Source organism: Myodes glareolus, chromosome 25, assembly GCF_982192425.1.
Source record: "Myodes glareolus chromosome 25, mMyoGla1.1, whole genome shotgun sequence".
In the NCBI taxonomy this organism is placed as follows: domain Eukaryota; kingdom Metazoa; phylum Chordata; class Mammalia; order Rodentia; family Cricetidae; genus Myodes; species Myodes glareolus.
The window spans coordinates 19,631,426-19,649,837 of NC_142050.1; the positions used below are offsets into that span (position 1 = coordinate 19,631,426).

The window sequence follows — 18,412 nt, forward strand, 5'->3', positions numbered from 1 at the left end:
CTAGTCTCCTCACTGATAAAAGTGCTTGTTTTATACAAAAGTGGGCACACATTACAGGACTACATAGTGAGACCTTGTCTTGAAAATAAACACGCACAAACCGCCATGCTCTAGAAAATGTTTATTGACACCTGTATTAATTTTCTTTCCATAATCCAAGAAATAAACACAATACACAAAATACAGTAAAATGCACTTTTCCCATTTCAAATAAATATTCTCTACTTTTGTAAAAAAATTATATTCTGTATAATTTGCCATGGTGTATTAATTGGTGAAATAAAAGCAAAAATTTCCTCTAGCTAATCTATCACTTAGTTCAGAGTCCCTTGAGCATCTCTCTGCAGATAATGTTGTTTCTCTGTAAAATTACATCGACTTCAAGATCGTTGCTTCTATTTTGCAAACAGAAAACATAAGCTCCTTGACAATGTGTTTATTGTCAAGAAGAATCCTCACTTGGGAGAAAAGAGCATCCAAATTTCTGCTGAATCAACTATGAGTAAATTCCGTAGTTAATCCTTCCTGCAGCCAGAGTTACAATGATTCTTACGTATCACACTGGTAATTTCCAAAATTAGTGGTTAAGGACTTAAATTAACAGTTACAGATGTAATACAGACCCAAGACGGAATTTAAAAGCTCTGATGGTGGGAAAGACAAAAGGTAATGGTGCTATAAAAGACAAATTTGTCATTTTCAAATATTGCCATTCATAACATTATAAGAACTGAAATCTACTGAAATTATACAGACACAGCACAGACTTATATACATATATTTCCCTGATAAGTTTAAGGCAACGTGTTAGCTCTTACAAGTATTATTAATAAGATTACTTTAGTAACCAACAAAAATCATATTTAGGTAGTCGCTAATCTTGAAAAATTTTTATATATAATCGAATCATCCTCAAAGCAATACATCACCAGGTAATACAGGTCATTAGTGTTGTCTAAATTCCTATGTTAGCAGTCAGCGGACAGTTTCCAGGCTAGACAGAGGAAGTTAGCAACCTTCATAGCAGCCCCAGCGCCACCATGAATGGGTCATGTCCATGACTGCATACAGAAATGCTGGCCAAACTGTGCCACCTCAAAACTTCATTGAGCTCAAAAAACAAAAAAGAAAACACACACAGTGCTTATTAAAGCTATCCTCGGGGTTTTCAAGGGCATTGGTTACCGTCTGTGTGTTAACATGTGGAGCCTTTGCTCTAGAATATCACTTTAACCGTGTAAAGGTGGGTTACATTGGTTTATGCTCCATTGCTTAACAATGTAAAGATGCGTTGCTTTGCCTGCCTAAGACACCTGACTGATCTAATAAAAAGCTGAAAAGCAAATAGCTGGGCAGAGGGGGGATAGGCAGGACTGGTGGGCAGAGGGAATAAGCAGAGGAATCCAGCCTTGAGGGGAGGGGAGGGGAGGGGAGGGGAGGGGAGGGGAGGGGAGGGGAGGGGAGGGAAGGGAAGGGAAGGGAAGGGAAGGGAAGAGAAGAGAAGAGAAGAGAAGAGAAGAGAAGAGAAGAGAAGAGAAGAGAAGAGAAGAGAAGAGAAGAGAAGAGAAGAGAAGAGAAGAGAAGAGAGAATGAGAGAAAGAGAGGGAGATACCCAGGGCCAGTCAGCCACAGAAGAAGCAGGAAAAGTAAGACATACAGAATGAAAGAAAGAGAAAGAGTCAAATAGTTTAAAATAAGTTATAGGAGCCAGTGAGACCAGCATATGATGAAGCCAAGCATTCATAACTAATAAGTCCCTGTGTTTTACCTGGGGGGCTGACAGTCTGAAAGCCTGCTACAAGCTTTTGTTTGAAAGAGTGAAAATTGTGTGCTTAGACGTTCTTTTGCAGACTATCCCTGTGTTTGAAAACTTCTGAAACAGGTAGCTGCATACCCAGAACTCACTAGCGTCTTCCTTCACTTCGTGACTTGCTTCTTTGGCATTTCTCACAGTTCTTCCATCTCGAAGTGTGTGCTGAAGCTGCCAGCCATGGACGTGTGCTCAAAGATCCTGGGAAGGCTTGGTTTTAACAGTTCCACAGAGTGGCATGGTAGGTGCTGGGAAGCCTCATTCTTCAGAGACAGCATCTGGTCTGTCCCGGGCTCCCTTCGGTCATAATATAGAGCCCAGAGTAGAGTGATGGTGAGAATCATGGCCAGGATCTGCGTCACACCAATGGAGATCCCCAGAAACCTTAGCACTTGCAATTGTTTGGTTCCTCTCAAAAAGGAATACATTTTCTTTCCACAGCCCTGTAAAAAAAATAAAATAATCAATTTCATGTTGTCTGTGTTAAACTGACAAATATAGTGATCTTAAAGAAATCTGAATCAGTTAGTTCATGAATTTTAAGTTAGTAGCCCTCAACCCATAGAGAACAGTATGCACCTTGAAAAATTCCCTTAACTAATTCTGACCAGTGTTCTTTTGTTTTCCACACACATAGACTTGTATAAAACCCAGCATCTAGAGCAGGACTTATTAACTATTTTGTAACAGTAACTACTTTTCATCTGAGAATTTTAATAAAACCTTGTGTATATAGGTTTATAAAATAGCTATAAAAATAAAACATTTACTGATAATAAATCATAAAGGAATGTATCTTAAAACATTTCTTTAGGACTAGAGGGGTAACTCAGCTGTTAAGAGCACTTGATTCACATTTAGGACCAGAATTCGATCCAAGCACCCATGAAACAAGTCAGAAGTCCTGTGCATGCCTGGACCTCCATGTTCAAGGCTGTGAGAAAGGAGGACTGATAGGCCCAGGTTCAGGGAGAGACCCTGGCTAAACGGCAGTGAGTGGCAGAGTGAGCACCAGATGCTCTTTTCTAGTTTTTGTAGTTAAGAACAAGCTAATACACCTGCACACACTCTTGGGAGTACACAGACAGACAGACAGAGAGACAGACTGACAGACACACACACACACACACATAAATAAATATTTTTAAACTTATTATACATATAAATTTACCATTTCTGAAAGACTAAAGAAAAATTTGCCTAATATAAAATGGGTATGTTTGTCGCTTTTAACATGAAGGAGTGAATCTTGGTTAAACATTTCAGATTGCAGTGCTTTGTCCTTCACCATGTATTTCAGAGTTGATCAATGTTTTTATTTAATCTTCAATGCCAAGAATAGTGCTTTGAATAAAACACAGAGTGGCAGGGGTAGGCTTAGGACCATTCAGAAACTGTTGGAAATTCTATTTTCATCCCAAGTCAACATTCATTTAATAATTTTCAATAAACTAAAATCAGTCACTAAAAATAATTTTAAAGAAAAAATTCTTATACAGTAGAATCCAAAGATATATTAATATAATTTTTATATGGTGCAGACCAGTGATAGGAAACTCATATCTTTCATGGTTAATCATTTGTTTCTATAAAAGCATCCAACTTTGTTTCTACAGTTAAAAGCACTGCTGCTTGTAGTATATGATAGTCACATGACCGAGTGACCCTGTTTGAGGCAATGCCGTTGGGACTGTACGGAATGAGCAAACACAAACATAGTACAAAGTGCCCGACACCAAAGCTGCAGTGACTCGTGGCTGTGACATGGACAAATGCTGTTAGAAGCACCGTAAGTTCATTACAGGGTTGGTTTTGAATTAACTTGTGGTCATTTCATATTCAGAAACCCTTTATTGTTGCCAAAATTTTCATACCAGTCATTGTGAGATCGAGAATCACCATTAAGAAGCTATGGTATATGTGTGAAGGACTAGAGTATTATAGGTCTGTTTTCCAGCTTCGTACTTCTGCCACGGCAATACAGAAACAGATACTGACAGGAGCTAATGAATAGATACTGACAGGGTGCTGCTATGAAGGTCTGTGCCCAAAAATGCACCACGCCAGATTTAGCTCAAAACTAAATCTGCTGACTCACAATCTAGATTTAACCACAATATTTCAAAACAATAAACTGTTATTGTATTATTGCTATCATTATTATTATTCACTGCTGAGCTGTAGTAATACCTCACTTGGTCAGAGATTGTCCCCTGAAAATCAAAAGCATCTCCCCAGCCTGCTTTCAGACATTCTGATGCAAGTGAGTAGATCTATGGTCCTCACTACCTCTGTATACGACACAGATGGTTTTAGTGGGGGTGTTATCACCATGATGTAATATCTATCCCTCCAGGTATGAATGTGAAACATATAAATTAAGTTCCCGTACAGGTCGCAGATACTTGACTTGAGAAAAAAGTTAACAAGGTCACCATTGGTGTCTAGTTTTAGGAGAAGAACCTAACAAGAAACTGCATCATATAATTGGAGAGATATCTAAAGGAAAGGGGAGGGTAAACAAAAGTAGCAGTTTTGGCTCTCTGATAGGTATTTAGAAAGCAACTGAGAATTGTTTTGGTTTAGGAACATGGCAATCATAGGTTCTCTAGGGCCCATGACCTCACTTGCTCTCACCCCTAGTCAAAGGTTCTTTTTGCAGCACAGGGAAATGGTTACAGAAATTCACAACTGGTCACAAGGCAGATAACTGTAGAGTGCTCATCCCCAACTGATGCATCTACAACACAAGCCCTACACCTAAGGCACACAAAACATCTTGGAAGAGGAGGAAGAAAGGTTTTGAGATTCAGAGGACCAGGACATCAACTACAAGATATTTGTCATCTGCCCATTACAGGGAGTTGCACCAGTGAAATCTCAACAAAATGGTGTCTTAAAAGACCTGCACGACAGCACCAGTTGACATCCCGATGGGAGAAATCTCAGAAAACCCTACTCTTAGATGAAGATCTGTCAGCAATTAATAGCTTCTAAGAAAAAGAGACAGGCTCTGATAGTTTCTCTAATCCAAAGTGGTCAGCCCTAAACACACGTAAAGTTGGGCAACACTAAATGGACCTTTTGTGTTGTATTTATATACATATATTGCTATATAACAGTAATAATTAAAGATGAAGCTATGAAGTTGAGAGAAGGTGGGGAGATGGGAATGGAAAGAGTTGAAGAAAGGTGGATGTGGGCTGGAAATGAAGTAAACACAGTACTCAAGCATGAATAAAAGCAGAAGAAAGAAAAATGATGACATAGAAAAATGGAGTAAAGAAACAAAGACACGGTACTGTGACTAAGAACTGCATTGTCATCTTCTTGAGAAACCAGTGCCTTGTCTCCAGGGACCTGTGTGCACATGAGGACACAGCTCAGAGGTAATTCACTCTGCTAAAGGGAATTTAATTTTAAATTAAGCTGACTAGCTGAGATATCATTTTAAGAATACATCTTAAAACCCTTGAAAGCTTTTGGTTTCCAGTAAAAGTGACGTAGTGTTAACCCTAAAAAGACAGCGACTTGAATAAAATGAAATTCACAAATATTTAAATTCCTGCCTCCTTGTATTCTTTAATACAGTCCAGGAAGACTTCATGTGTTTATGAGAACTAGACATGGAATTGGTTACCATTCTCATATCTTATCGGAAGGAAGTTCTTCCATTTACAAAAGTACTAGTTGGTAATTTTACTCCAATAAAGCATTACTTCAAAGCAATAAGAAATCCCATAAAAGTCGCCCGACACTTTGCAATAACTGCCTTTTCCTGGTAATAAAAACTTAAAAAAAAAGCCAAAGGGCTATCCATCTTAACAAAAATAAATTTAAAGTGCTTAAAGATTTACAACATTTAACATCAACTTGTAGTCACATATCTCTCTGACTTTCTTATCACAGCAAGAAAGATGAGCACACTCACTGACATGTACAAATAATGTGTAGAAAACCAAACTACACATCACCATAACAATTTACAAGGTTCAACAATATTTTAAACCGTTCTACTAAGGTATCCTATCAGAGTCTAATCAACTTTAAAATAATCAGGTGTAACCTTTATGTGAAACACTGCTGTGCCATTGTTAATGAACTGAAGCTTCAGTATTCTTATCTTGAAACAAATAAAAGGAGTCACTTGTTTAGATTTTGGGAGGGTTAATGAAAAACACTCAGAATTTTGTCTAGAACACAGCTAGAGCAAAGGGGATACTAATTTTGAGCTCTGTGTCAAGTTATGGATTAGAAAATTCAAGTACATGCAGATGAAAAAGTTTGATGGCCATCAGAAAGTGAATGACAACATTTCGCATGATTATGAACATACCCAAAACATAGCATCATGTCCCCAACAAATACTGGTATCTTAGAGACCTCTGAGGGACTGAGTGTGAGTCAGGGACATCTGTTGGAACAGACCTGAGCCAGGAACCTCAGCCTAAGCAGACCTGAGGCAGTGGGCAGCGACCTCCACAGGAGCAGGTTTGAGCCAGTGACTTCCTCTGGAGCAGGCCCAAGGCAATGATCTCTACTGGGGCAGGTACAAGGGAGCCAGCACAAAGGGAGCAGGCCTGAGATAATGACCTCTGCTGGAGCAAGCCCAAGGCAGCAATCTCAGTGGAAACAGCCACAAACTAGCAACCTTCATGGAAGCAGGTCCAAGTGACCCCAGGAATTGCAGAGTGACTCCTGGGAGTGCTGAATGACCTCTGTGAACACTGAGTGACCTCTCGGGTGACTGCCTGACTGCATCATGAGTTGACCTTGGACCCACTGTCACATGGAAGACAGATCACCAGAAACTCAGCCCCAAGTACACCAATCAGAGGAAAAGGTAGATAGACAAGGTAAGAACACACTCAACACCAAGAGCAATATGACCAACAAAATCTAGTAGCCCTACAACATCAAGACCTGAACACTAAAATATAGATGTAGCAGAAGAAAATAACCTAAAAAATAAGTTTAGAAGAACACTGGAGGCCCTTAAAGAAGAAATGAAAAATTCCCTGGAAGAAATGGAGGAAAAGACAAATAAAAAAAATTGGAAGAAATCAACAAATCCCTTGAAGAAAACTAAGAAAAAGCAATCAGAAGATGGACACAATTCAAGACTTGAAAACGAAAGTAGAGACAATAAAGAAAACACAATCTGAGGGAAGTATAGAAATGTAAATTATGAGAAAATTATCAGGAACCACAAATGCAAGAATAAACAGCAGAATACAAGAGATGGAAGAGAGAATCTCGAGTTCTAAGGATACAAAAGAGGAAATAGACTCATTGGTCAAACAAAACATTAACTCTAACAAAAACTTTATTCAGACGATCAAGGAAATATGGGATACCATGAAAATACCAAATAAGAGAATAGAAAAAGGAAAAGAATTCTAGCCAAAATGCACAGAATATATTCAACAAAATCATAGAAGAAAACTTCCCCAACCTAAAGAAATATATGCATATGAGGATATACAGGACACCAAATATACTGAATAAAAAAAGTCCCCTCAACCACATGATAATCAAAACACTAAACATGCAGAATAAAGAGTATTAAAAGCTGCAAAGGAAAAAGGCCAAATAACATATAAAGGCAGATTTATCAGAATTACACCTGACTTCCCAATGAAAACAATGAAAGGTCTTGGTCAAGCTTTCTCCAGACATTAAGAAACCACAGATGCCAGCCCAGACTACTATTCCCAGCAAAATTAGCAATAACTATAGACAAACAAGATATTCCATGATGGAACCAGATTTAACCACTACCTAGCCACAAACCCAGCCCTACACAAAGTACTAGAAGGAAAACTCCAATCCAAGGAAGTTAGCTACATCCACAAAAAAATCAGCAGCCCTCCTTTACATAGATGGTAAATGAGCTGAGAAAGAAATCAGAAAAATCACCCTTCACAATAACCAGAAGTAGCATATAATATCTTGGGGTAACTAACCAAACACGTGGAAGACCTGTATGATAAGAACGTAAATCTTTGAAGAAAGAATTTGAAGAAGCCACCAGAAAATGGAAAGATCTCCCATGCTCCTGGGTAAGTAGAATTAACATAGTAAAAATGGCAATCTTTCCAAAAGCAATCTATAGATTCAATGTAATGCCCACCAAAATCCCCCCAAAAAAAATTCTTCACAGACCACAAAAGAATGATACTCAACTTCATATTGAAAAAGCAAAAACCCAGGCTAGCCAAAACAATCCTGTACAATAAAGGACCTACTGGAGGCCTAACAGTCTCTGACTTCAAACACTACTACAGAGCTATAGTACTGAAGACAGCCTTGTTTTTCTGGCATAAAAACAAACAGGAACACCAATGGAACCAAATCGAAAACCCAGATATCAAGCCACACACCTACGAACATCTGATTTTTAACAAAAAAGCAAAAAATATCAAATGGAAAAAGAAAGCATATTCAACAAATGGTGCTGGCATAACTGGATATCAACATATAGAAGAATGAAAATGTATCCATATCTATCACCATGCACAAAACTCAAATGCAAATGAATCAAAGACCACAACAAAACCAACAACACTAAGCCTCATAGAAAAGAAAGTGGGAAGTACACTTGTACACATTAGCACAGGAGATCACTTCCTAAATATAACACTTGTGGCACAGATACTGAGAAAAACAATTAATAAATAAGACCTTCTGAAACTGAGAAGCTTCTGTAAAGCAAAGGACACAGTCAACAAGACAAAACAACAGCTTACAGAATGGGAAAAGATCTTTACCAACCCACATTGGAAAGAGGGCTGATCTCCAAAATATACAAATCTCTGAAGAAACTGGTCATCAAAAGAACAAATAATCCAATTAAAAATGGGGTACAGACCTAAACAGAGAACTATCAACAGAGGAAACTAAAATGGGTAAAAGATACATAAGAAAATGCTCAACATCCTTAGTCATCAGAGAAATGCAAATCAAGACAACTCTGAGATTCCTTCTTACACTTGTAAGAATGGCCAAGATCAAAAACGCTAATGACAGCTTAGACTGGAGAGGATGTAGGGTAAAGGGAACACTCCTCCATTGCTGGTGGGAGTGCAAACTGGTACAATCCCTTTGGATTTCAGTATGGCGATTTCTCAGAAAATTGGGAAACAACCTTCCTCAAGACCCAGCAAAACCACTTTTGGATATATACCCAAAGATGCTCAATCATACCACAAGGACACGTGCTAGCCAGAACCTCGAAACAACTTAAATGTCCCTTGACCGAAGAATGGATAAGGAAAATGTGGTACATTTTACACAATAGAGTACTACACAGCAGAAAAAAAGAGTGACATCATGAAATTTGTGGGCAAATGAATGAATCCAGAAAACATCCTATTGAGTGAGATAACCCAGATGCAGAAAGACAAATATTATATGTACTCACTCATAAGTGGCTTTGAGACATAAAGCAAAAAAAAGAACAAAAGAACAGCCTACAATTCACAATCCCAGAGAACCTAGACAACAAAGAGGACCCTAAGAGAAACATACATGATTCTAATGTACACGGGAAGTAGAAAAAGACAAGATCTCCTGAGTAAATTGGGAGTATAAGAATCATAGGAGAGGGTAGAAGGGAGGGGGAAAGAAGGGAGGGGAGGGGAGAAATATATATAACTCAATAAAAACAAGAAAAAAAAAGAAAGTTGGGGAGGGGAAACCCAGTCCAGCGTTGTGTAGCAGTTTCCTCTGAGATTGAAACATTCCATCTAGAAGGGAAGCTCCTTAAGACAAAATAAACAGCTCAAAATATCTCCAGGAAGTCCCTGAAACTGACCAAATTCACTAGGCCCCTCCCTTTCAAGAGAAAATCATAAAGACAGGCTGTAAGTCACTTTCGGCTAAGTAAGCCAAGCTGCAGCGTGTAGTCTGAGAACAGTCAAGAGGCCTGGAAGAAGTTGAGTTGCCTAGAAGAGGTTCACAACACCTAGGTACCTGGAAAGGATGCTCTCCAACCTGTTCAGCTGTGTGCAGACTGTACAGTGAGCTCCAGGCTCCTAGTTTTGTGAGCTGTCACTAATGCTGGAGCAGACTTTGGTGATGCACCTGTCTTTAAATCATTTCTGCTCCTGTAAGGAGCCACTCACCTATACTCCTGCAAGTAACCCCAATAACACTCATTGGTTCACCCCCCAAAAAATACTGATTTCTTAACCCTTGCCTGTAAAAGCCGAAATGGTTTTCAATATTTTTCAGAAAGATGAAACCACTATCCAAAATGTCTACCTAGCTTCCTGATCAGATGGACAAAAAGTTTATATGATTTAGAAACAGTTCTTCAAAACCATTTAAATTCAAAGGTGTTAGTTTCAGACACATGGAAAGCTAATATAGATAGATACTCCCTTAACTTTATCACTCAAAAATATGTATCATATTCTATCAGTTTCTTAGAAAATGAACAGAAAACAGACTTGGATGATGGGGGCTGATCTTTGTCCCTGTTTCATGAATTGGGATTTAAATATGAGTCTTCAATGCACAGGAAAAATTAGTATGGGCATTCTAATAGTTAGTTAAGAGTAAGTTTTAGAATGAAAGGTGAACCATTGAAGTATCCAAATTTTCAATTAAATGGAAAAAGTAAGTTCAAAAGATCTATTATGCAACACAGTGACTACATTTAATGATGCATTAAAAAGCAAAGCATTTGGAAAATATCCATGCTGGTGGCTCAATCCTTTGAAATGCAATACATCAATTACTTCATTTTTACTCATTCAATAGTCTCTGAAACTTAAATTTTGCCTATATACTTTTCCTTTTTGTGTCAAGTCTCTCTTCCCTTTAAAATAATTCATTTTTTGGCAGAAAGCTCATAGGAGAGGTAATATTTCTTTTCAACTATGCAGGTAATGCATAACAGAAGCTGGTCAGGTACAATCTGTTGGCTTCATATTATGGCAAGTTACAGAAAGTCAGTGTTGATATTTTTCAACATCAAATTTAGCCTTTAAAGGGCACAGTAAATTGTATTATCCAGGATTCACTGGGAAGGAGATACATTAGTTGATATATACTGTTCTTGAGTGAGGTGGATCTTGGAAGTCAGTAGGTTTCCTTTCCATGTTTTTAAAAGCAGGGCTGAAAATTTGTGACCTCAGCAAAGTGGGCCCAGTAAGACTTCTGAGTAGTGTCTTCCACACAAACAACGACAGCCGAGCAGAACCAGTCACATTTCACTTTTTCAGAACTCTAGGAATTAGCCAAAGGTTTGCAGCAATGTAACTGGCATTTATTCCAGAAAGACCTGGATTTCAAGAAGAGGAAAAAAGCTTTGTGGCATTTGGCTGTCCCTTGTTCCATCTGTCTTCTTAACTCTGCAATAGTCTTGAAAACCAGTAGTGTACAACCATGGTGGATGCTGGGTACAAGAGAGTAGGACGGAGATGCCTTTTTAAAGCCTAATTCCTATTGAGAATTGCCATCATTTGTCAGATCTCGTGATTTCCTGGAACTCTAGGGTGTCATGTGACCCTAGAGTCCACTCAGTGCATCAGCTTTGCCCCTGAAAGTGTTCACCAAAGACAAGAGTGTCTGCTGGTCACAGAGGCTGCTTGAGGGGTTGGTTGACATTTGTACATTTTTGGGGAAGGACCAAGAAAATGCTTAAGAGCTCTCTCAGCTGGAGAATGGTGACTTCATAGCGTGCTTGGAAGAACACCTGTCTACCTTCTAGGATCTAGACAGTTACACACATGCCCAAGGTTGGACACGAGCTTGATAAAGACCTGAGAAAGCCCTGAGATTTCACTTCTTAATGACCTTAAGAGTCTGTGAGTCCTTGAGACTAGGAGACTTACTGGCTAGAGGTAAGTAAGGATAGAAGACTTACTGAATCTAATCACCTCAGGAAATCTCTGTTTATTCATTGATTGACCCCAACTTACCTAAGCAGGGACTTCAAAGGCCATTCATAACAACAACAACAACAATAACACAGACCTTACAAAATTAGTGTCAAAAACTCAATAGGTTAACAAGCAACCACAAGAAACTTTTATGGCACAGGGTGGAGGGCTTCTTAAATTATCCGAAAAACCTAATTGGGAGGATGGAAAGCAAGGAACAAAGAAAGGTACATGGAAGAGAAGGGGAATGAAGGTAAGAAGGATGGAGGGAAGAAAGGAAGGAGGAAAGTTTGGAGGTGGAAAGAAGAAAGGCTCACATGCATAGCAGAAAAAAGCTTTAAGGGAATCATGAAGTCGCACATCTAACAAGATTCCCCGTCTCACGAGGGAGTCTTATCCGCACCGCCCCTTCTTCTGACCACATCTCAGACATGCCAGAATAGCCTTAAATTAATTCACAATGTAGCTGAGAATGGCCTCTACTTCCTGAAATTAGAGCTGTGTGCAGCACGCTTGATTCATGTGATTCTGGGGACCAAATCCAAGGATTCCTGCCTGGTTCATATGCACTCTCCCGACTGAGCTAAGCACCCTAGCTTAGCTCTTACCTAGCTCTTACCTGTCACTTCTGCGCCGAAAGTGTCTTTCTAACAGTGTGAGTTGGTCCTGATTCTGTGCTCAGCCCATCCTTTTCCATACAACAGAGTCAATGTTGTCTCACTTTAACCCTTAATGCATATACCTAGTTCCTTCTAGCGTTCCAAACACATATCCAAGGCTCCTAGTGATCTATTGAGGTTTTTGTTGTTGTCATTGCTGGCGGGAAAGGCGATGCTTGTTTGTTTGGTTGGTTTTCAAGACAAGATTTCACTGTGTAGCCCTGACTGTTCTGCAAATCACTCTGTAGACCAGGCTGGCCTCAATCTCACAGAAATCCTCCTGCCTCTGCCTCCCTCTCCTGAGTGCTACAATTTAAGCTGTATGCTACCACTGCCAGGTCCCTTAGTGATCTTTTTCTGGATTATGCTCAGTTTGACAATGTTACATTGAAAATGATAAAGCGTCTTAACTTGAAAAAAAACCTAGAAAATGCCATAAAATTTTAAGAAAACCAAGGCAATTATAGATGAGTTTGAATCCGGGTGAGAAGTAACCTTTTAGGTTCACTCAGAATGTCAAACATGGGTTTGCATTGTTGTGCCACGAGACTGGGTGTATTTCCTTCTACATCAGGAGGCCATGAAAAGACTTGATCTCCTCTCTGCGGTGAGAACATAATTTACCCAGAGAAGAGATCCTACTGGAGTCTTCTACTTTTCCATCGGTGTGTCTATCTTATCACTTCGTTTTGTTCACCCTTCAAACATTACACAGTTTTAGTCCTTAAGCTTGCCCCATATAAGATTATATTACATTTTCTTTATCAAAAGCTTCTTAGAAATATTATCCACGGAGTATTCCAATGAAACACAATGAAGTGGCATCTCTATGTACCAGCAAACCAGATTACCAAATTCTGCCAGTGTGCAATATCCTAACCTGGATTTTTATGTATTATGTCCCACTAAGGTATTTTGCTGAGAGTTTTTGAATTATACGGTGGAAAATACATCTCTAAACTGGTGAAAAGAATCTTAAAGATACTTTTCTAGACACATTATAAGCTGTACACATAAAATCCCACTTGTAAAGCAGTGCTTCAGAATTGTTCTGCCTTTGAGAACTTAGACGATTAACTCTTCCAGCATCCTGATTATGCAGAAAAGCATAATCAGGGTCTGTCAGGAAGCTCAGAGGCAGCAGGACACTCAAGGACAGCAACTGGTGACCTTCATACTGAGCATGTCTGCTTGTATTTCCTTCTTCCTTCACCTTGACTTTTCAATTCTGTTTATATTTCATTATTATTAATACACTGCATCCTATTCACTGTATTAGATTCTTTATTTAATAAAAGGCACAAGGTATGAGCACATAAATAACAGCACAAATTTCTCCAAGGTGCACACAATTTAACACATCTCTGATGACTCAGAACAATCTTTTTTATCTTGCAGGATAATAAACATTATGTTGAACATCAGTGAATCATTTCCAAAAGCTCTTAAAATTAGATGTACAGATTAACTTTCCAAGCCAACATTCCTCAATGTGTGGTCATTTTTCTCTCCTTTTTTCCTCTCTAAATTTTTCACAGAAATAGTTTCAGCATTCAACTTTGGTTCTGCACTGCTCCTCTCGGAGTAATTAAATCGTAACACAACCCTGAACTTATTTGGAGTCACTGAAAGACCATTTAGTCTTCCAGTGTAAAACTAAATTGTTGAAAAGCAGGACACTAGGTCTAGACAAAACAACTGGGGTATTCGCTTGCAGGGTCTGTCCCTATTCATGGATGTATAATTGTAAACCCAAACTTCTTTTGCACAAGGAATACAAATGGTAGACAAAGATGGGTTTCATTTTTCTCACCATAGGAAAGAACTGAATTTCATTTATTTGATTATTTACAGTTAAAATATTCGGAGCTGACATTACTTGAATACGTTTTCATCTTAAATAAAACCGTGTGAGCCCTACACTAATAACCCCAGATAATTCAAAGGTATGAATAAGTCTTCTTGGCTCACCTACTTTCCTTGCTGCAGTATTAAAATTCTGGTCAACTATTAGCCATAAATAACTAGGTTATGTTTATGAGAGGGGGAAAAACACATGAATCTCTGCATTTCCTGATATCTATTGGAAGGCATGTCAGGATGCCTCGTTTCATTTGAGGAAATTATACACTTGAAATTATTCTCTGATCTATCTCCAAAATGAGTTTCTAAAATTGGAAGAACACCCATGACTTTTCAGTACTCAATATTCTCAGGCCACAACAGAAAGCCAGGCAGGCAAAGTAAAAGTAAGATCTAGGTGACAATATACGCATAACAGTATTGATATTTTTGTAATTGATTTCGGATGATAAGCATGTCTCTCAAGTTTGAAATGACTGTGGTAATTATCAGTACAAATATATAATCTTCAGCTTTAATTTTTTTTTTTTAGAATCCAAGAACTGAATAACAGTTCATGAATTCATAGGTGTTTAACAGGTTGGTCAAACATTCTTCACTAAGAATCTTAAACTCAACAGGGAAATAAGTGCTTCCTCAAAGGAAAAACCTGGACAGCACGCACTAAAACAAAACTTTCTGACTTCTACCGAGGAAAGTTTATCCAGGCCCAAGAAACATAATGAAGAAGTTATTTTATTGTTTTTGGATGTATGTCGGATCCTCATAGCTCAATGAATCATCACAATGTCCACAGAATACAAGCAACATTCCCAAGTGTACAAAAATGATCTTGCTGCACATTTGGCTGTTTAACCAAAACTGCGCATAAGGAGACCAGAGTCTAACAACTCAGCGGGCACACCCAGCTTTTCACAGCAGAGGAGGACCCATGCCTGCCTCATGCTAAGGTTTATGTGTAGACCCCATCTAATGTGATTTGTCCATCCTTGCTGTTCAACTACCAGAAGGGGGAAAAGGGAAAACTGCAGCGCATCAAAATCTGTAACATAGAAACTCCACATTCAGTCAGCACAAAATCACACAGCCAGAGGCACAGAGTTTTCTCTTAGGATGAGCAAAAGGAGAGTCACACAGAGAGCTGAAAACCTAATTGCAGATCACTACTTTTTCTATTTAATTCAATAAATCCATTAATAAATTGCTGTTCCTGGCAATTTTAGTATTTGTACTAGTATTAGTATATAATATATATAATATTATATATAATATAATATTATAATATATATAATTTGTATTAGTAGTAGCATCATTAGCTACTACTATGTACTGAAATGGCTTGTTTTTTACATGCCAAGTGGTGTGCAGAGGACTTCTACTTATCTTTGTACTGTTCGTATCTTATCTGACATACAAGAAATCTGAGGAGTTCTAACAGATTCAGCTTCATCTTAATCATGCATTCAACACCTAAGAAATCTAAGCTTGAACTCCTGGAACAAGCAGACTCAAGCTTGGTCACTCCCAGCCTAACAACCTGAGACCAAATCAACTGGTTTCTTCCTGGGCTGCTTTTCCACAACACACTGATAATACTGAGAGAATTGTCTTAGGGCTTTGAAGAGGCAATGGCTGCAACATCCTGACTCAGAACATCATGGAAGCTTGTCTATTTGAAAAACTCAATGTGTCTGCCAGGACTTGCCCACCCCTACCCTAAAGGTAGCAGTGGGTTTTTAGGCCGAACATGAAAAGGCACTGTAGAAGCAAGGTCTCATGAACTTCCCCTGCTCTCATAGCTCCTGCCCCCCCCTTTCGGTCCCTCAAGGTGAGGTACTGATAAATATTAATTAGACTTCTGGTTTTCTGAAGCAAGCCATAAAACCTAAGAACTTCTTTTCTAATTTCCTCCCTGTGGAAATCTGTAGCAGCAGGCTGCTTGGTCGTCCCTGCCGTCCAGAACTGAAATAATCACACAGGAATTATATTAATTAAATCGCTGCTTGATCCATTAGCTCTAGCTTCTGATTGGCTAACTCTTACACATTAATTTAATCCATCTCCATTAGTATGTGTATCGCCATGTGGTTTACCAAGTAAAGTTTCCAGCGTCTGTCTTCTACGGGCTACACGGCTTCTCTCTGACTCTGCCTCCTTTCTCCCAGCATTCCGTTTAGTTTTCCCTGCCTAGCTACGTTCTGCCCTGCTGTGACTCAAAGCAGTTGAGGTATTAAACAATGGTATTCACAGTATACAGAGGGAAATGCCACATCAGAAAGCCAGTGATGGGTGTCCAACTCCACACTGAGGTGCTGGGGGACTATGACAAAGAGACAGAGGAACGAATCTGAAATGGTTTTGCTGACATCCTCCTTCCCTGGTTGATCATCACTAGCTCATATCCCTTCTGTATGGATATTTTTCTCCACTACTCCGCTCTTCAGTCATTAGATTTCAGGCGGCAGTCTTCTCTAGGAGTTGGGGTTTTCCTTGCTCAAGGTACTTAAGTTCCCTTTGAAGGACCCCAACTCGATTTAACCACAGTTATACCGTTTTGCAAAGGTTCACAGATCACCAGCCCAGGGCCTCCAGAATGCTGAACAAGTAACAGGCCCAGGGCCTCCGGAATGCTGAGCAAATAACAGGCTTAATTCTAGGCCTCCGGAATTCAGTGCCTCCGGAGTGCTGAGCAAAGACACCTGAGGTTAGAGCAAGGACAGCCTTATCTGGCTGCAAAACAGGGAATTTATGGATTGGTCATAGAAACAAAGAAAAAGAGGATTGCGAGGCCTGAGTCACGTATAAAGCAGGGCTCGTCACGAGTCAGGGGCTGTGCAATCAGACATCTGGTCGCCAGCCAGGATAGGGGGAGGCAGGATGAGAGGAACAGTAAACCGTTGAATAGTCCCCTCATTGTTATCTAGGTTAAGAATTTACCACCCTGCATCTTGCTTCTGTAAACCTCGCTTTTTGCTCTCCTATAAAAACCCCTCACCCCCAACCTGCAGGCACGCAAGTCCTCCGAGAGACTTGTTCGTCCCGGGTACCCGTGTATCCCCAATAAACCTCTTGCTGCTTGCATCCGGCTGCGTGTTTTCGACTGATCTTTGGGCATGGGGGTCTCTCCCGAGGGAAGACGCCCACGGGAGTCTTTCACCTTGAGTAAGAGTTAAACTGTGGTACAGCAGTGTCATTCCTGACCCTTTGCTTGGCTGAGGAAACAGCACTGTACGTCGCAACCTTTAGCTAAGGGAAACCAACCCACAACATGCACACAGGCCTTTCTGGAATAGGTTCTGATCTCATTTCTCATCCTTTCCTTCTGCCCAGGGCCCTTGAAGAAAGTAGGAGTAACTCTGAAAGACAGGAACCTAAGATGGCAAGGTTACACCACAACTGGCCCCTGAACAAACTTGACCACAGAGCTACTGGCAGCCCAAAGCAGCAGGCATCTCCAGGAAAAAGAAAAAAAAAGAAAAAATGAAAAAAAAAACAAACACCGACTTCATCCAAGCCATTGAAGTAGTCTTTGTTTTTTTTTTTTTCAATAGACACCCACAAAATCCACATCTCTAACTGAGTTCTGCCTCCTGAGCTCCATATTGTCTCCTGGGTTTCTGCATCATCCTGCACCTCACCACGGCCTTCAATGCAGCATTTCAACAATGGGACTGATAGAACCTAGCCACCCCACCCCCTCAGTACAGGCTTCCTCTACCCAGGGTCCAAGTCAAAGCTGGCAGGCTCGCCGCTTAGCTGCCATGACCCCCAGTCTGCACCTATACTTTCTGCTTTTGATTTGAAGTGCCTTTCACAATTGTTTCCTCCAGTTCATTCTCAATCCTAGCCCTTGTAATCACACGAATTATCCACCAATCTCCTACCTAATTTTCCTGCCTCAAGGCCTGACCTTCACCTTAATTGCCTGCCTCATCCCATTCTTTACAACACCAGCATTATGATTTTTAAGGCCAATCTGAAGCTATTGCTGTGTAACATACTTTTGGGGGGGCCAAAATCCAATAAAGGCTTTTGATGGCAGTACAGTCTGCAGGCAAACATTGTTAGTCTCTACTAATAAAGCAGAGAAGGAAAGTGGTCTTTTTGAACAGTAAAGAAGGAACAGGAAACTCCCCATTGAACTCGGTCAAGAAAGACAGCGAGAGAAAAGAACAATGCATTTGGATACC

The 18,412-nt window shown here is 39.7% G+C and overlaps 1 protein-coding gene across 3 annotated transcripts in view; it reads right to left on the reverse strand.

Moving 5' to 3' along the window:
* Positions 1-106: 106 nt before the first annotated feature.
* Tspan12 (tetraspanin 12) overlaps positions 107-18,412 on the reverse strand; it is a 78,181-nt gene continuing 59,875 nt past the window's right edge. For all 3 annotated transcript variants that reach the window (XM_087901897.1, XM_087901899.1, XM_087901898.1), the window contains one exon: positions 107-2,253. In XM_087901897.1, the coding sequence (XP_087758023.1) occupies positions 1,948-2,253 (306 nt within the window). In that variant the 3' untranslated portion in view covers positions 107-1,947. The remainder of the gene's footprint in view (positions 2,254-18,412) is intronic.